This window comes from Vigna radiata, chromosome 2 (genome assembly GCF_000741045.1).
Source record: "Vigna radiata var. radiata cultivar VC1973A chromosome 2, Vradiata_ver6, whole genome shotgun sequence".
In the NCBI taxonomy this organism is placed as follows: domain Eukaryota; kingdom Viridiplantae; phylum Streptophyta; class Magnoliopsida; order Fabales; family Fabaceae; genus Vigna; species Vigna radiata.
In genome coordinates, this window is record NC_028352.1 from 10,167,342 (window position 1) to 10,193,453 (window position 26,112).

General features: G+C 29.0%; 2 protein-coding genes across 2 annotated transcripts; both read left to right on the forward strand.

Annotated features, from left to right (window-relative positions):
* Positions 1–5,997: 5,997 nt before the first annotated feature.
* Positions 5,998–7,326, forward strand: LOC106755803 (transcription factor MYB14). The gene is made up of 3 exons (XM_014638017.2): positions 5,998–6,164; positions 6,259–6,388; positions 6,479–7,326. The coding sequence occupies exons 1-3, from the start codon at positions 6,032–6,034 to the stop codon at positions 7,113–7,115; spliced, it is 900 nt and encodes a 299-aa protein (XP_014493503.1). The 5' UTR covers positions 5,998–6,031; the 3' UTR covers positions 7,116–7,326.
* A 17,478-nt stretch (positions 7,327–24,804) lies between these two features.
* Positions 24,805–26,033, forward strand: LOC106755912 (transcription factor MYB13-like). Its single transcript, XM_014638139.2, has 3 exons — positions 24,805–24,937; positions 25,030–25,159; positions 25,248–26,033. Exons 1-3 carry the CDS (start codon positions 24,805–24,807, stop codon positions 25,921–25,923), a joined length of 939 nt encoding a protein of 312 aa, XP_014493625.1. The 3' UTR covers positions 25,924–26,033.
* The last annotated feature ends 79 nt before the right edge of the window (positions 26,034–26,112 follow it).

A 26,112-nucleotide genomic window follows, 5' to 3' on the forward strand; every position in this document is an offset into this window, starting at 1 on the left:
TAATCTAAAATAACTATTATAATAAAAAAAATTATCTGTAAAACAATGAACATTACCTACTATAAAATTATAAAAATTATTTAAATTTATTTTTATGATTATAAAATAAATCATTTTATTATTTTTTGTTATCATATGAAAAAGAAATGAACACGCTTCATTTTCACTAGTAAGATATAAAAGAAGTTATGAAATAAGTTATATATCCTTATAATTCTCGTATGTATAATGTTAAAGGTATAGGATCATGAGTACAAACCCTATTCTGAATATTTTTTCTTTTAATTCTGAAACTATATTTTTATGTTCCATGTAAAAATAACATGTGTATATTTAAACAAAAGCCCGTCACGATGCAAATTTGATCATAAGCGCACTATAATAAATTATATAGATATTACAAACTTAATAAACTGAATAGTTAAACCGTATTTAATATTGTTTTTCTCTCTAATCCTTTTACGATTTTTTTTAATGGTGATTAATTTTGAAAGTTTCTTTTATATTCTAATACATTAAATAAATCTTTAGCACTATCCATTCAGTTACGTGTATGTTGACTTTTCTACTTAAAATATTAAATAGGAAAAAGGAAGAAGTGAGTTTGGTAGCTATTCATAGGACAAATATAGTACGTGCTACTATATTACTATATTGAAAATTTATTAATTGCCCATGCATTCAATTAGAGAGTCAATTATAGTTAAATTGCATGTTTAGATTTTTAGTTAAAAATGATTAAGTTGAATTCTACCTTAGAATTGGTTTTAGTCTTTGAGAGGCTTTAAATTAGCAAAGAGTTCATCAGTCAAAAGGCAACGTGACTCACACATCCCAAATTGCATTTAATAATTTGAATTGCACTTATCAAACTTTAATTAGTAAAGTATGTTTTCATATAAGTTGTCGTCATGACTTTTGACCAAGGGCTTTTCAGAAAAGAAGAAGAAACTTTTGTTAAGTAGAAAGATGCTTATCCAGTTGAATTAATTAGTTATAAAAAGCCAAAGTCTAATCTACAAAAGTACACCAATTTAAGTATTCTGAGAAATATTATAGCAATTTATAACCACAAACCGCGTTGTGTTGATCCAGAAGACTCTCATAAAGAAAACAAAGACTGAGAATTAATCATAAACTGTTGTTCAGTATATTCTCAAGGAAATTGAAAATTGTGCACATGCTGATTTGAAGTCCTAAACACCACAGATAATGAATCATATATATATTTATATTAACAGTGTCCATTTATATATATAATTTGAAGCAGGGGAATCTTAACACATAAACTGACAAATAATGATTATCAAATCTATATTCTATATTTAAATGTCATTTGAACGATTGGATAAGTGTATTAATTATAAAAATATTTAACATTATTGAAATTTAAATCTTATACTAGTCTTTGATTTGATTAAATCCAGGTGTGAGGTGTCTACTATGATATTTATTTCAGCAAGTCATAAAATATTTTTCTTTTATAAATTTTAAAGAGGATGGTTTTTCTTAGTAGTATGCTACACATTTAACTTGTACAAGAACTTTGAGACTGATAAGTAAAACCTCTCTTGTGCTTTTGGACACTCGTTTTCTCCTATTGCTATCTTTTTTTTAAGAGGAACCTATTTTTTTCTTATTTATTAATATATTTTTATTAAATTTATCGACAAATTTCATTTTTTTGAATTATTGTAAAATTAATTAATAATGTGTCCATCAATAAGATTTGTCAATAAATTTGAATCTGTATTGTTGATGGATATTATTATTATAAATGTATTTGATAAACAATTCCGTTAATAACTTTTATTATTAATTTATTATTCTTATTATCTAAAAATATTTTCATAGATAAAATAAGTAGCAAAATTTCACCAAATTTAATAAAAATATTGTATAGTAAGAGAAGATGGGTTAGAAGAAAAAAAAAAGGCAAAGGAGAAAGAAAAATGAGAAGGAAGATATACGACATCAATGACAATGTGTCATAATGGTGGCTCGTCAGTGGTGATGGCTCGAGTTAGAGGAGTAAGAAGAAAAGAAAGATAAGAGAAAGAGGAAAAAATGGAGGAGGAGCAAGAGGAAAAGCAAACAATGATAGATGGGGCGATGTTAGTGGCAACCGAGGCAATGTCAACAATGATTGGGGAAGGATGAGGAGAGGAGAGGAGAAAAAAGAAGAAGAAAAGGAAAAAGGAGAAGGAGAGGAGAAGCAAGACGAAATTGTGACATTTACTAACAAATTTTACAAACGACCATAATATATCCATAAGTACTATTAAATATTTAACGATAATTTTTAGGTAATCGATAATTACTGAAGAATTTTTTTCCATTGGTAGTTCGTCGATAAACTTGAATTGTCAATTGCATTTTAGTACTATTGAGGAATTATGTTTGTCGATAATATAAGATTTTCTTACAGTGGGAGTATTGAAATCAAGGTTCATCACTTTAGATAGGTCATCACTATGGCAAATTTTAAAGATAAGAGAGGTCATCATTTGACTTATTAGAAGAGGTTATGCTTCGTACTCTCAAAAATTTAGAATATTGTATTCTTTTAGGCTAATCTAGTTTTTAGAATGTATAGGACTACCTTAGTTTCTAGAACCTTTTTGTATTACCCTCTAGCTCGTTCAACTTGGCCATGTAAGGCCCTTTTAATTGTCAGTGTTCTCTTAATTTTTCTTAGCTTTTTGTCTTATCTTGAATCTTAGTTAAGATGACAATTATCTTCTCGTGGTCCATTCCTAAGTGGTGGGTCAAATTTAGCCAAATTTCAGTTAGGTCAGACTCAACTAAATTTCATTCAGCACTGACTCAGTCGAATTCCAGTCGGTACTAACTCGATTGAATTTGATAGAATTTCAGTTGGAGTAAACTCAATCGAATCTGTCGATTTCGACTGAATCTCAATCAAGATTGACTCAACCAAAATTCAGCCAAGGTTGACTTTGTTGATTCGGAAGGAGTGAACTCAATGATATCAATTAGACTCGTTTTGACTTTTATTTTAAGTCAACACATCTCAATAATCAATCCAAATAAACGTTTCTTGACTTTCAATCCATGCAAACCCGTCTCGGTTTGTCCTAAGCCAACTACATATAGGTACTTGACTAAAACACAACTACACATCAATGTATAATGGACCACTAGAATGGATGCAACATTAGTTCAAACAAAGAGGAAAAGGGCTATATTAATTTTCTAATTTAAAATATTCTTAGTTATTTAAGTTTGTATAAATGAGTTATTGCATCCTAGTATCATTATTTACATAATTTTTTTTTACTAATGAAAAGAGACAATTCCTGGAAATATAACAAAATAGATGGATACGTTAACATAATATATGTATACGTAATACTTAATATTATTTTTGCTTAATATTATTTTTAATCCTTATATTCGTCAACTTTGTTTAATGTGAGACTCTTTTTTTTTTTCGAATGTTCACTATAGTCTTTAATTTCGTAATTTATGTTTAATTAGGTCTTTTTTGCTTGACAACGTCTAAATCTTTAACGACATATATTCCACGTAAGAAAAACGGAATGAGTTATCACACAATAATGCTCACAATGGTTGACTCACATCATCATCTCGCCACGTCATCATCTTCCCCAAATAAAAAACCATTAATTCTGTAGGTTTTTGTGATTTAATGGAAAGCGATTTGGGAGAGTCTCGTTCCTTACAAATGATTTTACGTCATCAATGGAGGTTGAACAAGTTCAATGGTGGTGCAATTTGGGATTTTACAGGTTTTCACGAAAAATGCGTGATTTCACAAATTAGGGATTCATTGCGAATTGGGTTTTTACGATTTGTGTTAATGATGTTGCACGAGAAAGATGATATAGGTTGCATAACCTATTGCGATGAAGGATCTCTGTTCCAATTTAGGAGTTGAATGTGATTTGTGCTAGTTAGGGTTTGGTTCAAAAAGATTCATGATTGTTGCGCGAACTAGGATTAATGTTCGAAGAAAATTTGGGAATTCTAGGTTAATGTTCAAAGCAGATTCTTTGTAGATTGGGTTTCTTGGTTGATTTGTGGTGGCTTGTGTGGTTGCTAACAGTAAAGCTCATGGTCGGTGACATGAAGAAGATGATGACATGAGTGTGGTGCACGACGATGCACTGGTGAAAAGAAAATTAGGGTTTTATCTTAGGAAAGATGGTGATGACGTTATAAGATTCAGGACAACACATTCTATTTTGTTTACGTGGATTGTATGTTGTTAATAATTATAACATCGTCAGTGAAAAAAACTAAATTGAATATAAATTACGAAATTAGAAACTACATTAGACATTCGAAAAGAAAATGACTCTCACATTAAATAAAATTGACGAATATGAGAAAAAAAATTGATATTAAGCCTATTATTTTCTCAATATTTAAATGACAAATTCAATGACAGACTTGAATATTCGTTTGGCCTAAAATGCTTCCAAAGGAGACTACCTTAAAAAGAAAAAGAAAAAATATTACTTTAGTAAAGTTCCAGCGTAACTTTCTGGTTTGAATAGTTAACATTTTTCTTTTTAAGAAAACAACTATGTTGAAAAATAATAATAAATGCTTAAAATTTTAGATGATTTTAATCTTGTTTCCACTTAATAATCTGTAAATATCATAATATAAAATAGTTAGAAAAAAAAAGTGTATCTTTATGAAATTTTCATTATTAATGTCGTCAGCGCCAGAGAATAAGAAAAACGGCTCCCAGGTTAAAAAGTAAAATGAAGAAAAAGAAGGCAGGATTGGATTTCCCAAACACACAATACAATACTAATTTTATAGAAAAGTCTAATTTCGGTTTTACTTTCAGTAAAAAAAAGTACTTCTTTTTTTAATTATTACGTTGAGTTTGTTGAAAATTATTATTTTAAATATCGTTTTCATTTCTGAAATATATGTTGATATATTTTAAGTTCCAAAATGTTTCTTTTCACTTATAATATCGAACGTATTTGGTTTCAGGTGTTTACTGTAGACGAAGATTGGAAAGGGAGTGGAAGTGTGGTAGTCTAGTTCGTCCATACTGCTTCCACGAGTTGTCTTCTCTTGTGTTCACATGGTGTTTTTTTTTTTGCATTTTCTAATTTAAAATTTTTCATTTTTTCAATTTTATATTATAACTCAAGTTTAGTTGTAATTAGTTAATTTTATAATAATAATAATAATTATATTTAAATTTATATTTCATTTATTTTCAAAGATAAAATAGTAATTATCTAATATTATCTATTAAAACATAATTTATCAAACTCAGTACACAAATTTTTTATCATATCCACTTAAATTACACTATCTCTTTCCTAATCTAACAAACTCAACTTTGCTTTCTTTTCTTCTTAAATCCACTCTCCCAAATTCATAATAATTCACAAAGACACAGTACAAAAAATTATTAAATAACAAAAAATTTAAATGTAAAAATAATTAATTATTATATTAATTAAGATAAATATTATTTTATAAACTAAAAATTATTAATTGATTATTAATAAAAAAATATAATTAATTTATGATTAGAATTTGTAATATTATGAATTTAAAATTCATTTTTAATATTAATTTCAATAATTTTTGTCTTTAAACTAAAAGAACAAACATATTCTAGATGAATAAGAAGAAAAAAAAATAGTTTTTAATATTGAGGACCCCCGTTGACTTGACGTGAGTTTACTGTTTGCAGTGGATTTTCCTCACGTGTGTTGATTTTAATAAGAAGGGGGTTGATGTTTCGTGTTACGTTCCGAGAAGATCCTAGGTACCACTATGTCACTATCTTTACATATTAAAGCAAAGTTTAACACAATTTTGACCGATTATAGAACAACGTGACAGGTTAATCTGAATGAATTTAATATAGCATATAAAACAATAGTATAGAACATGAAACACGTTTTGGATGTGAACGCGTTCACCATATAAATAAGTAGCTTACCAACAGAACTCAAACATCATCCTCTCAAATCAAACTCAGTGAGTTCACTTGTTTTTCACAAAGATGGTGAGAACTCCGTCTTGTGACAAAAGTGGACTAAGAAAGGGAACTTGGACTCCCGAAGAAGATAGGAAGTTGGTTGCATATGTCACTAGGTATGGCTGCTGGAATTGGCGCCAACTTCCCAAGTTTGCAGGTATATCTTTAAACAATCACTTTTCAAAATTAAGCCAAATATTTATAGACAGACATAGGAGAAAAAGGTAATAACTCTATCTGATGCTTTTCAGGTCTTGCAAGGTGTGGGAAAAGTTGCAGATTGAGATGGATGAACTATTTAAGGCCTAATCTCAAAAGAGGGAACTTCACTCCACAAGAAGAAGAATGCATCATCAGAATGCTCAAAAATCTTGGTAACAGGTATATATCATCACATCCTTATGCTGCAATGGAGTTTCAAGTTGTTAATTGAAATGGAAGTTTAATATTTGATGATTCATTCATTTGCAGATGGTCGGCTATTGCGGCTGAGTTACCAGGAAGAACAGATAACGAAATAAAAAACCATTGGCACACCACTCTGAAGAAAAAGTATCAACAAAATACAGTTACAAATGAAGATGCCAGAGCCTCCAAATCAAAGAAAAAAGACTCAGTTCCCAACAAAAATGGTGTTACTGTTAGACTTCCAGCCACTTCCCAGATTTCAGATAATTCATCATTCTCGCCGGTTTCATCCTCCAGCAGCGAGTTTTCCTCCCTAAGTTCAGATCTTTCCAGTTGTACTAGCATGGAAAATTTGTTGTTTGAAGATGACTTGGGTTTTCTTGATTCGTATGTGAATGAAAGTTTCTGGAAAGAACTGAATCTTGATGGTGTACCTTGTGAATCAAGAGATACTACTTCAACAGAGATGGTTGATTCTTGTGCATCGAGTGAAAGTGTGGTTGTGGACAATGACTTTGGCAGTTTTCTGGATGCATATGGAGAGGTAACATTCGATAACTTTTGGTCACAACCGTATGTGGCTGACGTCTCCCACGTTCCAAGCGAGCTACTTGTTCCCTCCGTGGTAGAATCTGAATATTTTACTCCAATCTACGATGATCTCTGGGGTCAAAGTCATTTTGTACAATCAAACTTTTAGCTTTCTTTATCCTGATCAACAGTTTGTAGTGAGTTATATACTTGTATAATAGTGATCTAGCAGTGCCTATCTGTATTTCTCTTTTATAATTTAATATAGAAAGTTGCTTCTGCTCTACTTCTATTCTCATCGTATGTTGTTTATGCTATATTTATTTTGGGGAGATGACGTGAGGAAGAGTGATGTATTTATTTTGGAAAGATGATTTCAGTATTTGAAGGAATTTGAAGAAAAAAAGATTTTGTTGTTTATTTGAGTGAATTTGAACGTGAGTGAAAGTGTATTTAAGAGTAAAGTTTATGAAAAATAGTATAGGATTTGACTAATTTGATAAATAAAAAAAATTCTTTAATTAGAAAAAATTGAAGATTATCAAAATATTTTTAATTATAAAAATAATATAAAATGATAATTATTAATATTATATTTAATTATAAAAATGTTTATAAAGAGAAAAAAAAATGAAACATGATTATTAAAATGTAAAAAAATAATAAAAATTAATTAACAAACCAGCTAGATCAACTGACATATTTGCCTGGAAAAAAATGCTTTATTCAACTTTAAAATAATTTGTTTTTATAAAAAAGTTTAGAAAAACAAATATTTGTCAAAAAAGAAGACAATAGCAGTGAACTATTTTTGATATTTTTATTTATCCATATATACAATAAACAAACTATTCCATTAAATTCAAAGAATAATAATAAATATTGACACTTTCAACACCTAAAATAAAAATCAAATTCAAATAAAAACACAATCAAAATCATAGTTTTATGAAGTAGGACACACAAACCTTGACAAACTCTACCACACAAATCATTAGTGTAAAATTGGCTTTTAACGCCACTTTTTAGACATCAGTTAAGTAGGGATCTGACGTAAATTAATGACCGATAAAACTTTCGTAAATATATTATTAATATAGACGTCAATTAAGAGGAGTCCTGACGTCTATAATATTATAAACGCCGATGTCCTCATAACCGATGTCTATAGGCCCTCATATAAGTCGACTCCCCCGAATAGATGCCAAAACGAAACCAAAAAGTTAATAAAAAATAATTTTTTATTCTATTTAGACGTCTCTTATGGGGGGAACCGACTTCTAAAGTCCTTTAGACGTTTGTTATTGGGGGAACTGACATCTAAACCCTAAACCCAGAATTTTAAAAAGTCACTTTTTGACTTCATTTAGACATCTAATCCCGCCACTCCGACTTCTAAACCCCTTTAGACGTCTGTTATTGGGGGAACCGACGTCTAAACCCTAAACCCATAAATTTAAAAAGTCACTTTCTGACTCCATTTAGACGTCTAATCTCGCCACTCCGACTTCTAAAGCCCTTTAGACGTCTATTATTAGGGGAACCGATGTCTAAACCTAGAAATTTAAAAAGCCACTTTTTGACTCCATTTAGACGTCTGATCCTGCCACTCCGACTTCTAAAGCCCTTTAGACGTCTGTTATTGGGAGAATCGACGTCTAAACCCTAAACCAGAAATTTAAAAAGTCATTTTTTGACTTCATTTAGAGGTCTGTTATGGGGGGAACCAACTTCTAAAGCCCTTTAGAAGTCTGTTATAGGGGAACTGACTTCTAAATGTCAGCATTAAAACACCGTGATCGCGAGACAGCCGTTACACACACTCATTGTTCATCATCTTTGTCGCGTTTTCTCTCTACAGGTTACGCTTTTCAGGTTCGTTTTCTCACTTTTGCACCGTTTTAAATTAGTTTTACTCCGATTACATCACTCTTTGATGCATTATCTTTCATTTGAACCGATTAATTGCTAGATACGCACATTCATTGTTCATCATCTTCGTCACGTTTTCTCTCTACGGGTTACGCTTTTCAGGTTTGTTTTCTCACTTTTGCACTGTTTTCAATTAGTTTTACTCCGATTACATCACTCTTTGATGCATTATCTTTCATTTGAACCGATTAAAATGCGTTTTCGTTGGGTTTTGGTGCAATTATTCTCGTGTCCTTGGGCAGCGTTCTTTGGCGGCGATTTCTTACGTTTTGCATTACCTCCACTTTGTTTTTAAAACCATCCAATAAAAAAAATATAAAATGCATTCTCTTCAACTAAAATATAAAGTTGTAAACTCAAATCACCATCATTCAGGAGCAACCTCAGAGACGTCTGACCTGTATGGATCGGACGTCTATATAAACGTCTAACCTATATAGGTCTAACGTTTATAGAGACGTCTGACCTAAAGGGTTCGATGTCTCATTAACGTCACTCGTATAGACGTCAAACAAAGATCAGACGTTAAAAGCCCAAAATAACATACGTCTAAAGTCCTTTCTACACTAGTGAATGCTCCACCGCCACTTTCAAAAGTTGCACTGTCACAAATCCAAATGCCAAAGTCATTTTCACAAAGTCCTCCGTGCATAGATGCACCTCCACTACCTTCACTGCCTGCATTATGCACCTCCACCACCTTCGTTGCACTATCCGTACCACCTCGTCCACCATACCTCCAAACAGTGAGCTTCATCTTCACAGACGCCTAATCCACCAAAGCTCCACCACCTTCAAAACCATGTTCATGTTTATGTTCCTTTTCCTTACACCTGCAAAACACCAAACTAGTTAGACATAGCTGCCAATGTCAGCAATCATTAAGTACAATAAGTTCCACCAAGAACAAAGTGTATGATAGCTGCTAGAATCGGTTAATGGCTAAGTGGAATCAAATACATGAACAACAGAATCGGATACATGAAGAGTGGAATCGGATACAAGACTTGGAATCAAATACTTTAACCATGGAATCGATTCCAGACTAATTGGAATCAGTTACATGCACTGTGCAAGTCTTTTGATGCAATATTTTGGTTTGCAACTTTGGGCTTCTTCAACCCCTCCATGGTGCTTCTTCAACCTCCTTCACAGTGGTTCTTTAACATCGATGCCCTTGGCTTCTTCAAACATCCTTCACTTTTGACATTCATCACCCCACCAAGGTCTCACAGTGTACTGTTTCTTGTAATGGGTATTCCATCTTCATCTCCAACCTCAAGAATTGGGAAATGATGAGGTTAAATATGTCATTTAACTTTGTTTCCCTTCAAATCTCTATGTATGAGAGGGTGATGAAAAAAGCTTGCATCCAGCAAATCCCTACAATTCATTGCTTTCAAATCCTAAAAAATGAACAACAATTTCATCTAGAATTTGTGCTTGCAATCTGCATGAATAGTAGAATCTATTCAAACGATCACAACCTTAAGGTTTTCTCAAACTTTTCAGATATTAGTCTTCGAGAAAACTTATGTTGGTTAAGATATAATGGAAATATGATAAGAAAAATATTAGGGGTTCAAGTGAATTTAATTTTTACATAAAGTAGAAATAAGAAAGTAGAACATTATATAAAGGTGAAGATATATTTATTTATTGTCTTAACATTACAAAAAAAACTCGATTTACTGATAGTCAAAATTCCCTGGTAAATCGCTTATAAAAAATTATTGACGCATAATGGTTGTAATTATCAACAAAAAAATTCATCAATAATTATTGAGAAGCGTATAGTGTCAGTAATTATCGATGACCATTGGTCATCCATACTTAATGAGGGATAATGGTCTTTGATAATTACCGATGACCGTATACCATCGATAATAGAAGAAGAAAATGGGTAATATCACCCATAACCCAAGGCCTTCAGTAATTATCGATGATCAAAGTTCATCGGTAATGGTCGTAGGTTATGGTTTATATTACCGACAACTAGGATTCGTTGATAATCAGGTCAATACGGTGTACATTAGCGACGAACTGACCCGTCGTTAAGTCTGTAGATAATGTCCAAAAATGGCTCATGTGCAGATGGTAAAATTCATTACCCACCACAATAAACCTGCCAAGAAAACATTCAATGCACATAGAATTGGCAACAATATGCCTTTTCCAACACTGTAACTGGTAGCAAGTTGTCTTGTCCCATATAGTTGTCCTTTCTTCTTTCCATGGACGAAATCAACCCAACATTGTGTCCTAAGGATGTTATTGTCATCAACATATACTTGTGATGCAACATCAATAGTAGATCCAACCTTTGATCTGGCCTGTAAGAGTCTAGTAAAGAAATCTTCTTGTTAAATAATATACAAAGCTTCAGTTATATCAAGTTGAAAGTTTAAAAGGAAATAAATAGTACAACTTTGAATTTTGTTAAACAATTGGCTTACTGGTCTTTCAAGACCTCTCATCAACATATGACACAAGTATTATCGTTATTAAAAGTAACAAAGTATTTTTACTGCAAAAATAAATTCTAAAGCAAGATCATTGAACATTTAGTGGATCAAATCAAACGAAAAATTACTCTTTTAAACATGTATGGAATAAGATGAACAATTAATTTTGTTTAAATAGTTGACAAATATCACATTTGAAATGCTCAACAAGTTTTGTAGTAAACAAATGAGGAAGTAAATGATTTATAAGATTGAGAGGGAATACTTAAGTCTTTTATGGTGAAACCATATTTGAGAATTTGCACATTTTTTTTATGACATTTGTTATTTTTTACTCTTAGATTCCAATACATACAACCTACTTTACTCCTTTGCAATAAAAATCTTTTTATGACATTTATTGTTTTTTACCTTTGGATTCTAATACATATAACCTACTTTACTCTTTTGTAATAAAAATCGTCATCCTCATGACAATGTTCTATTATGCACAATAAGAAGAAAAAAATTTGTTGAACAAATTAAATCTTTTATTAGCATTTTTAGAGATAAGAATATTGATTAATTATGTAAAACATCTTTTATACAATAAATGGTTCTAAATTTACACTCTTGAATTCGTAAATGAATACATTATTATTATTTCTAATTACAAGGAGTTTTTTTATTTTTTTATCTTTTCACATACAAATTGAAGAGTTTAAAAAAAAACATTTATCCATTACTTCTAAATTAAGAGTCCAAACATCCTAAGATAACGGACAATATTATTAAATGTACTCTTACCTTTTATGGTCTTTTATGGTAAGAATAACATATACCATACAAAAGATTTAATCATTGATTCAATAATTGTTTTCATATTATGTAATTTCTCTTTAAAAACTTTAATACAAACAAAAACAGATAATAAAAAATAATAAAAATTTAGGGTTTCGAGTTTAGTATTTTTTTATTTATAAAATAGTATATAAAGAAGTGTATTAATGAGTCTCCTCTTACTAATATACATAGATTCTCATAAAGGAATTTTGGGGACTGAACAAGTCTAGAAAAAAAAAATCAAAAATTGTCTTCGTGAGTTCAATTAGTTTCAAACAGTATACTTAGAATTAGTTGTATGACAAGTTATTAATTAATACCAAAGCATTTACATAGTCAAGAAAATATTTTAACATTTTGTTTACAATTGGCTAAGTTGAATTCTATCTGTGATAGATTTGCACACGCTTTAATTATCAAAGAGTTCAATAGTCAAAAACAAACGTGATTCGCACATCCCATGCTTAAGAATATCATATTGCATTTAATTAAGAAAAAGCACATAGTTTTGCTCCGGTAATACCTTTCTGACCACGTTTTTGTTCTACTATTCATCATTTGCAGTCAGAGAAAACTATTTGTTAGATGCAGATAGCTACACTAACTGCCAGATAGTTTTGACCAAGAACTTTTGGACATGAAAGAAGAAAGTTTAGTAAAGTACAAACATGGTAGCCTAGTTGGTTAAGTAGTTAATAGAAAAAAGAAGTGTCTGCTATGAGTAAACTAGAAAGTGTCCGCTACTTTCAAAACAATAATATGCTTAGACAACATTTTTTTATAGTATTTGAACATCATTTACGTGTTATTATGTGATTGGTCTATGATGATTTTTATAATTATTATTATTGATTGTGAAGTAATTTTAGACCAACACAAAATAATACGTAAATAATGTTCAAATATTATAAAACAATGTTGTCTAAATACCATTATCTTCTTCAAAACCTTGTCTGTTTGTTCTGAGTAATATTTTACTGGTTTATATACCAGAAACCGCGTTGTTCTTCGTACTATCGAGAAAAGACTGACTTGACCTCACATTCTCTAGCAATTAGCACATGACAAATTGAAACCCTAGAAACGAAAATAATAATAATAAATAGTAGCATGACGTTTTTTTTTTTTTCTGTATTATAGTAGCTAGTTGAAGTGGAATCCCATGCTGAATTATTCTTCTCTGGTGTTTTCATGTATTGACAAAACGACTGTATCATATTAATATCATCTTCAACATAACGTCTATTCGCAATCTAGCTTCTATTAAGCTCGTCACTGCTTCTGACGTACGTTGCGAGTTGTGAGATTATATATACTTGGTGGGGTTTCTGAATTTTTTAATTAGGTTTCGAGATTATAAATATTTACATTTCGATCGTTGTTCTTCTACGTTTTCTTCTTTTAATTTCATTCGCAAATTAGATTACAAGGTGATTTGAACTGTCACAAAAATAATAAATTGTGGCATTTAAAAAATAGTAATAATGATAAAAAAGAGTAATATTCTTAGATAATAAGAATAAAATTATAATTTATTCTTTTTAGAAACAAAATTCTAATGGAGTCAAATCACTTCCAAATTTTTCATTCATTTTCCACTTATTTATTTCAAAGAGTGAATTTGAGAGCGAAAAAAAAAATAGCAGTGAAAAAAAGAATGATAAGACTTATTTGATTATGGGAGAGAAAGATTTGGAAATGAAAGAAAATGAAGGAAAATTTTGTAAAAGTTTGTGGGGAATTTATAAATATAATAATTTTAAAAGAAAATTATAAAAATGATATATTTATAAAATTCTTAAAATGTCCATATTACTTTAAATTAATTTTAATTAATTATTAAATAATACTTTTATTATTAATATTTATAGCACTATTATTTAATTGGGATGAGAAGATTGTAACTAGACAATGTTAATGTATATTTGTAGAAAGTATATTCCTTTTCGTGTTTGTTATTGAAAATGAATTTGGAAGAGTGAATTTTTGATAAAAAAAAAAGGAAATGAAAGTGAGATTGTTTGTATTAAGAAAAAGATGATAAGAAATGAAAAATAATAAGAGAAAAGTTTGTAAAAATTAGTTATTGATGTGATGAGTTTAGTAGATTAAAAAATATTTTAATAAATAAAAATAGTTGATTAAATTTTATCTTTGATCATAAAGTAATTTGAAATAAAATATAATAAATATAAATTATTTTAAAATGTATTGTGATCAGTTATTATTTAATAAAAGTAATAATTGTGGATAATTGTTTTAAATAAAGTAAAGAAATCATTTTAATTGATTAAATGATTTTAAATTCAGATCGCATTGTTAGAGTAATTAACTAAAAATCTGCATGGTTACCTAAAGACAATATATTTTTGTAATTAATAAAAAAAATGGTGATTTTAAGTCTGATGAGGATGACAAATCCATTTCTTCACAAATAAGCGATATATATATATATATATATATATATATATATATATATATATATATATATATATATATATATATATATATAATCACAATATGCAATAAATGCATATGTATTCAATGAGGCTCAATTCAATAACCCAACAATATTAATTATTCGTCAAAGACCCTCATAACTATAGAGAGAGAAAGAATTTAAATGTTCTCTTATAGTTATTTACTTTTTTTTGTTGAAAAAAAAATATAAATTAAGACAATTACATGGTTTGTTGGTTATTTGCAAAAGAATTTAATAAAATCTCTCAGGATTTCAAGATAATTGCAATTGGAAATATCATTTCCGTTTCCTATTTATTGTTATTCTTTTCTGCAAGATATATAAGATTGCATCTCCGTTTTTAATAATTATTTTGTTAGAGTTTTCTACAATGAGAAAGTTACTAATAAAGACAAATTATTAGTTTTAAGAAAAAAAAAATTTGTTTTAACGACACTTTTTTACAATTTTTTTGAAAGACAGTTTGTAATTGATCTGTTTCAAATATTTTTTTAAACATAAATTTAAATAGACGATTAAAATGATGATTAAAAATATTAAAAAAAGTTGTCAATACAAAATTGTGTTTTTTTTTATTTACAACAAAATGGTTCGAATTATAGTTCAATTGGTCAATCCTGTCAAACTGGAATCAATCCCGTTGGATATCAATCCAAAAAAAATAAATTTATTTTTTCTCAAATTGATAAACAAAATTTTATTTGGAACTCCCATGCTTTTTCATTTGTTTTGCTGAAAAAGGAAGGAAAGGACTTTTGGAATTTTATCAAGAATAAATGTTTTTTTTATTTAGTATGGATAAAAGATCTTTNTATGTTATACTATTTCATGAGTTGATTTGATAGTTCAGATTCTGTGATTCATAATATTGATCCGATTTAATATCATCATCTTTTCAGAGAACAATAAAACACGATTCAATTATATTAGTATGATAAGTCTTTTAATTTAAATTTTTAAGATTATGTGAGTCAGCCTTTTCTATATATATCGCCAAATTTGTTTTAATATAAAATTTTCAAATCATTTTTAAATTTCTAACATTTACAAAAATAAAATTAAAAGAAATCATAATATAAATGGAAAACGAAATCATAAGAAAATTCAGGTACATATGTGTTGTCCTATCCATTGCATCGGAATCACTACCGTTAATTCAGTGTTGGTTTGGATTAAAGTTTATACATTTAAATTTAAGTAAATTTATACACGTTAAACTAATGTCATAATCAGTGAATTAAAACTATAAACATGTTCTTTTTTTATGTCTGAGGTAGATATATTTTGTATTTAAAACTCTAGACATTGAAAAGTGGTCAGATAATGATCGAATAATGAATGAAATAATATATTCAATAAAAAATAAATAGATTCTGAGCAAAAGTTTTGATATTATTATAAAAAGTGAATTTTAAATTTAACTTAATCTTATAAAATCAGCTTATAAGATGATATTTACACTCATTTATATCCTTATACTAGTTAATGTAAGGCTTCCAACAAATACATCTCATCATGGAATTCCAAAATTTTCAACCGCAAACTCACCAAGTTTCATTTTTGTTTTTTTAATAATATTTAACATTAATCATATCTCATTTCTTACTTATAAACAATCTTTTACTTCACTAACAAATTCATTAATATTTGAAATTTAAGTAAATATAAGTGTGTAGTGTATAGATGAAAAAGTTAAATACTCTAAAATAAAAACAAAACTCATAAATATATTATCTTATATAAAAGTTTTACTAAAAAATAATTGTTTGGTATTATAAGTGGTAACGTAATTTAAATTTTTTTTAATTAAATTTCACGACATTTTTGAAATATTTTAAGAATATATATATATATATATATATATATATATATATATATTTGAAATATATATAATTGTTTATTTAATAGACTAAAAATATTTTAATAATTTAAACAGCAAACCGAATATGAGTACTTAGACTGTGTTCACTTGCGCTGAATTTACTGTTCACGCAAATTGCCGAGCGAGGAATTCATTATTTGAACGCGTTCGTTTGAGTGGATTTGCGATGATGGAATACAATGGATTTGCGAGATTATACGATTTCAACATCTTCGCTGAAGTGCGAAGATTTGCGGTGATTTTAATCACAATTACAAATTTACCCTGATACATTTTTAAAATACCTTGTACATAAAATCATAAAATAATATACCTACAACATTTCTATGCCTAAGAAATTGTTTACTGCGTTGGATGAACTCATGAATGGTCTGTGCATCACGTAGAACATGAAGGCAACCATGTTCACTGAAAGCCCAAAATAAGCCATTCTTTCTGCCATTTCATTTCCTACAACAACGCAAAACACGGAATCTCTTTCTTAAATCACATGTTCATAACATAACCAGTAGTTGTTCTGTTCCAGTATTATCCACTGCACAAGCACACGCATAAAGAGAGAATGAATATGTACCAAATATAAAGAAGGCTGCAATCCATCCACCTGTTTTTGAAAGATCAACAATGGATTTGCCATGGATATCAACTGGTGTAGATCCTGTTGTGTATCCACGACCAAAGGCCATTCTTTTATCCTCAGACTCAATGAAGTAAATGGTTAGCTTCTTTCTATTCATTGTTCATTGAAGTGCCTGGTGTCTCTTCAAGGGAGCTTTCTGCTGGTTAACGTGAAAAGGCTAGAAAGTTGTATCCGGTTACAGAAAGTTGTATCCGATTACTTCCCATTACGTGAAAAAGGCATAAAGTTGTATCCGGTTAACGTGAAATTATATCTGGTTACTTCTTTTTTATCCGGTTACTTTTTTTTTTACCCTTTAAAAAGTACTACATTTAAAAAAAAAATCATTTCACTAAAGTATAATTTAATTAAATTTTTAAAATTATTTTTAATAATTATTTCAAATTTTTAATTCTTAACAAAAAATTTTACAATTAAATATAATATTAACAATTATCATTTTATATTATATTAAAAACTAAGGACATTTTGATAATCTTTAATTTTTATCCATTAAACAATTTTTTTAAATCTGTCACATCAATCAAATCCTACACTAATTCTCACAAACTTTACTTTCAAATCTACTCTCAATTACCCACAAATCCACTCAAAAAAACAACAAAAAAAATTACCTTCAAATCCACTCAAATCATCTCCCTCAAATCATCTTTCCCAAATCATATCAAGAGAACAAAGCCTTAGGGAGTACGGGGATGGAGATGGAAGGGACATGTATACATATCCCTATTTTCATATCCAAATAAAAAGATAAATATTAATCATTTACATATATTACACACTTTTTATTTATTATTTTTTCTAATTATTTAGATAATTAGATTGTTATGAAATTCATTCATATCTCAAATATATCTTTTTCTCCTATTACAACCTTTGTGTAATTATGTTCAATGATATATGTCAATTAAAAATTTGTTAAGTCTCACATTTATTTCTTCTCTTTTTTAATATTTTTATATATTATATATTTTTTTCACATAAGAATGTCTTACTCTCAATTTCACTCTTCAATGATATAAGTCTTTCATTTACTAAGAAATATAAAAAATGTTTCTTCTTTATTCTCTTATTATTAATTTTGGTTTTATTTAAAAACTATTTTGTTTCGTTAAAATAATTTTCATTTCTCCCAAATAGTTCCACTAAGGTTGATATTTAAGAAGTTTTCTTAGATTTTTAAGATATTTTTGATCTTACTGTACCTTTAGTTATATATTTGTTTTCTTTTATGCAATTTCAGTGTATCAAATTGTTTTTAAACACATATTTGATATTTTTTTAATACTTTTATTTGTTGCTTACTTGTAGATTATTGTTTTGATATTTTTATGTAATTATTTTAATTTCTAACTCATTATTATAAGAATAATTTTATTGCTATAATTGTTTAATAAATTTTATTTATTATAATATGATAATTTAATTTAATTGTAATGAATTTTTTTATTACCATCCAATAACATACATTGAAGTTCGAAAGATAAAATATCTACGTTATATTTCAATTATTATTAGCTTAATATTTGTTCTTTGTGTGATTTTGATCAAGTGATGTGTTATAACTTTTACTAGTGTTTAAAAAAAATTATTAGAATTTAAAAATTTGAAGTAAAGAAAGATTTAAAATATTTTTGTATTTTTATTATTTATCTTCCTTTTATATGTTTTTTTATAAAAAATATTTTTTAATTTTATCAACAAGGTTTCATTAACGTTTACAAATTTAATAAATATTTTGGTTTTTATCAAAATTTTACTTGGTATTCTAATTTGAAATGATACGATTATAATTTCCTTTCAAATATTTGATATTGGAGAAACAAAAATACTCTCATTTTGATCTTGAATATTTAATAATATCATGTTTTTTTTAGTTTTTTATTATTTTATAAAAATTAATTAATCGATATTGAAATAGTAAGAAAACGAGTACATATATAAATACAAATATATACCCATTACTCGAATGGGATTAAGATAAAAAAAAAATTGGATACCTCTTGAAGATATGTATGGAGATGAAAATAATTTTTTTATTTGGATACAAGTATGGGATATCAAAACCAATCTTCACCGGTTTCATTAACATCTTTATTTATGATAAGATGTTAACCTATTTTTATCTTGGGAATTTCAGTAAATACTAATTAAATGCTTTTAAAAATTAATTTATATTTTTAATTCGGTTGAGAGAATTGTTTCAATAATTATGTTGATTTAAATATATAAGAATTAGGGGTATTTAAAGCAACTTGATTTGTATAATTTTTATTCTATTTTATTCTCTTATTCATTAAACACAAATCAAAAATATAATTCAAACTTATTCCTTTTATTAAAGTATATACTTCAACATAAAATCTTTTATTTATTAATTTTTTTCATACTTACCATTTTTATAGAATTTAATACTACTTTTCACATTTATTTACTTAACTAAGAAAATAAACATAAACCAAAACATTATAGGTAGAACTTCAACACAATATATCACCATCCAACGCAAAACTTTTAAGCAAACAAGTTATCACGACATTTTAATACAATAATAATTATTTAAATATGTATTACTATCTATTATCTATTTTATCTCATGTAAATATTTTTTTCGAGTCTTACAAATGTCACATTTGGGAAAACACAGAAGAACCCCTCTTGTAATAATTATTTGAAAGAAAAAATTAATTATCTTTTAACTCCATATTGAGCTAAATTAGATATTACACATTAAATAGATGTTATGCATGTGGAGAAGAATGTTTGTGATAGTATAATGGGAACATTGCTAAACATTAAAGAGAAAACAAAGGACAATATAAATTCTCGTAAACATCTAGTTGAGATAGGTCTTTGTTTGGAGTTACAACCAGAAGCTCATGGTAAAGGGACATATTTACCCTATGCTTGTCGTAATTTATCTAAACTTGAAAAAAAGGGTTATTGTGAGTGCCTATGAGGAATGAAAGTACCATAAGGATACTCTTCAAATATTAAAAGTCTTGTGTCAATGCAAGATTTGAAACTTGGTTTAAAATCTCATGATTGTCGTGTTCTCATGTAATAACTTCTCATGGTGGCTAAGTTGCATCTTGCAAAAAACTGTAAGACATGTCATCACTCGCCTTTTTATTTACTTTAATGGTATTTGTCATAAAGTAATTAAGCATAACAAGTTGGATGACCTGGAAAATGAAGTTATCCTTAATCTTGTTTCTATTAGAGATGTATTTTCCTCCTTCATCTTTTGACATCATGATCCATTTAACAGTTCATCTAATAAGGAAAATTAAAATATGTGGACTTATATTTTTTAGATGGGGACGTATCTAGTTGATTGATACATGAAAATATTTAAAAGGTATGTGAAAATATCTTATCGCTTAGAAGCATTTGTTGTTGAAATGTATAATGTCAAGAAAACAATTGACTTTTTTTATATAGAGTATATGTTAGAAGCATTCGTTGTTGGCATTGATATCTCTTGCAAGTGTAAGTTGTATGTTAGAAAGATTTGTTATTGTCTAGTTTTCATTGACAGATTGTATTCAAGGGGATCAACCATTAACATTGTGCAAATGCCAGATCATTTGGTTGGCGTTGTAGTTGAAGATATTAGATATGCCAAAACATTGGTTCCAGTGTCCACATAGGAGATTAAATTAGTGGGAGAGGCAATTGGAACATTCATCTCATAGCCTAAACCATTAGTTAAGGTTATTTCAACAAAGAAACAATTATATTTTTCTTCATTATAATTATAGACTTCCTAAGTAAACACAAACTTCATATTTAACTTTGTAATTATATCCTGCAAGTCCATAGTAGACAAAAGTCCCTACTTGCATGTGATTTTAGCCGTAAGCCTCAATCTTAACCCCTAACCCAAGAAATATTAGTCTGATTCATGAGTTGACTAGAGTTTCAACAGATCTATTTAAAGCACCTTGTACCATTCCTTGGGATTCAACAGTCTTTGGCATTGATAGTACTTTACCGTTGTATATCCACATGAACGGTGTCTATGAAATCATGCAAGAGAATCATATGATAAACATTACAATTATTCAACTATAGATGTTGTGAGTACACTTTATGTTATATTGTCAACAAACTTCTTATAAAATCAATCATTGTCACAAAACTTCAATGCAATTATGTAAACGAACTAATAGCCCCTTACGAAATCTTCACTTATATAACTAATATACATTTTGTACTATAATGTTAAACCATTATAGCATTTGAGACGATTGAAGAAATTAGGACTAAATGGGCCAAATACTTCTTTAAACCTAAAAATTAGTTCATATTGTTTATTTCCATTTGCTTTTTATTTACTATTAGTATTGTCTTTATGATTTACGACAACGTTGGTAAACTTCATGGTTGGATTTGAATTAGTATCCAATTTTATCCAATTTTGTCTCTTTAAGATTGTATTGTTTCATTTTGAATACATGTTTGAGTTTATTGCAATTGTAAATGAAATTTAAAATATAAAAAACAGGACATAGTAGATAGATTATGACATTAATCAATCTAATACATCATATATTAGATCAGTTAATATCATAATCGATCTAACATTTGTTGATTCAATTCAAAAATTCATAAAAAAGTTAGATTAATTATTGTCATAACCGATCACATAATTTTTTGTTTTTAAATGTTGTTTTGACATTTTTCTCTAAAGATATAAGATTGGTTTTTCGAGAACCGATATAATAATTAAATATATTATATCAATATGACTATTATATTGATTGTACAACTATCAAATATATCTAAAACATATTACATTAATCTATATTAAATCGGTTATAGAATCAATTTAATATATATATATATATATATATATATATTCTAGAATAGCTTTAATTTATTTTTTTACTAGTGTTTATTCAATATCTTTAACACCCGTTCATGAAAAAAAAATAATTAATTTTCAGAATAAAATATTAAATAAAAAGGTAAATGCATATAATGTCTTAAAATTAAATAAAATAATTAAATATTTTTTTCCTATACGGTGAATTGGATGATTATTTCTTTAAGAAAAAGAGATTGGTTAACCAATTAATTTTTTCTTATGGGGAAAACTTATAGAGGACGGGGTAACCTTGTCTTCCAATTTTATTCCAGATTTATTGTTTTTGAAAGGCTTAATACTTCTTTGGATCCCTCGAAAGAGGAAAAATATTCAAAGTGTTCCTACCTTTTTAAAAAAGTTGGAAACGGTCTCAAGTTGTGAAAAAAGGGATCAAGTTAATCTTTTTTTCTTACAGTATCAAAAATGTAACGGTGCAGGTGTCCCCTGGAAAAAACATATTGACATGTTCAGTTTATATCATTGTGTGGTAGTATGAGGTTAAATGACATGTAAATTTTAAATTTAAAAAAAAAAAAAAACTGATTATGTGGCAATGTTTTGACAGAGGGTTAAAAGAAAAGGGTTAGGGTTCGTGCAACTTCATCCCTGAGGTGAGGAAAGTGGTTGTGGCGAGATAGGAATGACTTCTTCCTAAAAGCGAGATAGCATGAACCAAATTTGGAGTTCTTTAATTGATTACAAATTGTATATCTGTAATCAATTTCGATCCATTGTTCTCTTGTTCGTGCTTAAGATTCATAGTCTTTTAGCTCTTTTTATAGTGGTTGATAGTGGCTTATGAAAGTGGTACCATTTTCTTTACTTGAAACAGTAGTTTACACAGGTTGAATGATACAAGCAGAAATCAAACAACTGGAAGAATGATTATAGTTTGATTAAAAAAGGAAATTAAAACCCAATAAAGTATTTTCTTTTGCATCAGCCATCAAATTTCATCAAACCAGAATCACGCTTTCATCGCAAGTCGCCACTGTTGCCAACACCACGCCAACCTCCATGTTCGTCCTCCACCATGCCATCACAAGTTTCGTTGCAGCCACTACAAGAGATCATCCTGCCATCGTGAGCTTCAAGCCACTAGAAGCAACACCTTTATCAATTCGTAGAAATCCCTTCGTGGTGCAGGCAAACAACTTTCCCCTTTGCAATTCTAAAACCCTAATTTGGATAAAAAGGGTTTACCACATGTCAAACCCTAATCCATTTTCTTTTAATCCTCTGTCAAAACAGTGTCACCTCATTAATATATTTTTAAATTCTAAATAAACACGACATTTTACCTCACAGTGTCACGCAATGACAAGAACTGAATAGGTCATTATGTTTTTGTCAGAGGGACACTTGCATAATTACATTTTTGACGCCGTAAAAAAGGATTAACTTGGTCCTTTTTTCACAACTTGAGACTGTTTCCAATTTTTTTTAAAAAGATAGGAACACTTTGAATATTCTCTCTCTTTCGAGGAAGCAAAGGTATTAAGCCTTTTTGGAACTTTTTTTCTATGTTACACCCAGCTTAAATATATTATTTTAATCTCCTAAAATCCTTTATTAAAATTCGTCGTTCAATATATTCAGGTATTAAATTTTTCTCAGCTTAGTAATATCAAATAATCACGTTGCTGAATTCTAAAACTTAGGAAAATATGATTTTATTTTACGTTTACTAATCTTAGAGTAGTTTGCCTATTTTCTAGCCCAAAGGTTTTCTCCTGCTACTTTTAATAAAATTAGTTTTAAAATAATTTAATTATGCTTTGAGTTATACTGAATATGCATATATATATATATATATATATATATATATATATATATATATATATTGAGTATTAATTTGGCCTGAATAAGATATTGCAAAGGAAACTACCATCAAAAAAGGAAAAAATCGTTTTAATACTTTCACGGAATTTACCACATCGTGCTTCCAGAAAAAAAAAAAAGAAAAAAAAGAAGAAAAAGTAGCTTTAATGATACTAGAATTGAAGAAAAGAAAAAGAAGCTTTCCAGAAGAAAAAACAAAAGTAGCTTTAGTGAAGTCATTATGATTAATGACAAAAAATTCGTTGGTTGATAGAAGTTAAAATAATTTTTATTACCTTTTAATATATTTTTTCAGCGCAAACAATTCTCTCTTAAAAAAATATATGATTTCGAATTTGAAAAATAATATTTATTTTGTACATATTTTAGTTTTCCTTGGATAGAATAAAGAAAAGAGAAAACGCTGTCGTTTCTTGAAGGCGTAATTGAATCAACACAGGGAAGACTGTTACTTTGGTTGAAGTTCTGTGAATATATTATTTAGGTGCGGGGAATGAGCAGGTACAAGAGTTGACCGTAATTATGAGTTGCGTTTATGTTGTGGATTTTGGTCACGTGTGAAAATGCAAAAAGCGGACACAAATTTCGTGTTACGTTCGTGGAAGATACTAAGTAGCCGTTAACAGATGATGTCGCAATCAACCAATATATTTTAGTGGCATATAAGTGTGAAAGCGCAGAGAAACACTTTGTTTGACTAGTAAGTGCGAGACATGAACACGTGAAGGGTTACCGCCTGAGCAAGACCCTTATTCGGAAGTCACATGTATTTCTTAATTACGGGGCTTTCTGTTATAATTGAACATGATACACGTTTTGGAATGTGAACGCGCGCAGAGTATAAATAAGTGACTGCTCAGACACAAACCATACCCAAAATTTCCTCTTCCATTGAAACGTAAAAACACTAACTCACAAAGATGGTAAGAACCCCATCTTGTGACAAAAGTGGACTGAGAAAGGGTACTTGGACTCCTGAGGAAGATAGAAAATTAATTGCTTATGTTACAAGATATGGTTCCTGGAATTGGCGCCAACTTCCCAGGTTTGCAGGTACATATTTCAACGCTTTCTAAAAACTAAATAAGCCAATAAATTTTTATAGTAAAAAACTCATTTTCATTACCTTTTGCATTGATTTTTAGGTCTGGAAAGATGTGGGAAAAGTTGTAGATTGAGATGGATGAATTATCTCAGGCCTAACGTCAAAAGAGGCAACTTCACTCCACAAGAAGAAGATTGCATCATAAGAATGCACAAAAAACTTGGTAACAGGTAAAAATGGTGTTACGAATTCTTGTTCAATGGCGTGAATATTGAAACACTGGAATGTTAATCTTATATATGATTCCGTTGTTCGCAGGTGGTCGGCTATTGCGGCTGAGTTACCAGGAAGAACAGATAACGAAATAAAAAACCATTGGCACACTACTCTGAAGAAAAGGTCTGAACAAAATACAGTAACAAATGAAGAAGCTAGAGCCTTCAAATCAAAGAATAAAGAATCCAACCCCAATGGTTTTACTGTTACTCTTCCATCCAATTCCGGGACTTCTGATAATGCATCAGCCTCAGTCTCACCACTCTCATCCTCCAGCAGCGTGTTTTCCTCCACAGCTTCAGATGATTGCAGTGGTGCCAGCATGAAAAGTTTGGTTTTTGAAGATGATGACTTTGGCTTTCTGGATTCGTACATGGAGCCGATGAATGATAGTTTCTGGAGCGAGCTAAATCTGGATGACATCTCCTACAGTGCAGCATGTGAAATAGTTTCAGGAGATAGCAATGGCGCAATTCAAAGCAGTGATACTAGCGTTAATGATTGTTGTGCAATGTCTCCGCATGGATCAAGCAGCGAAAGTATTGTTATCGATAATGGCTCTGGCAGTTTTCTGGATGCATATGCAGAGGCAACAGTTGAGAACCTTTGGATGCAGCCATATGTGGCTGACATGTCCCACGTTCCAAGCGAACTTCTTGTCCCTTCCGTTGTAGAATCTGAATATTTTACTCCAATCTACTATGATCTCTGGGGATAAAGTCATTTCTATTACCAGTTGTTTTTAGAGAAACCATAGTTTTGAGAGTATTATACACAGTTATGAATAACGACATAAGATAACTCTTGTTACTTATTCGAGGTGTGTATTAGTCAGGCTTAACAACACTATATATAAATAAAGTATTTTGAAGTTGTTTGAGTATTTTTCCCCTCCTAAATCTAAATA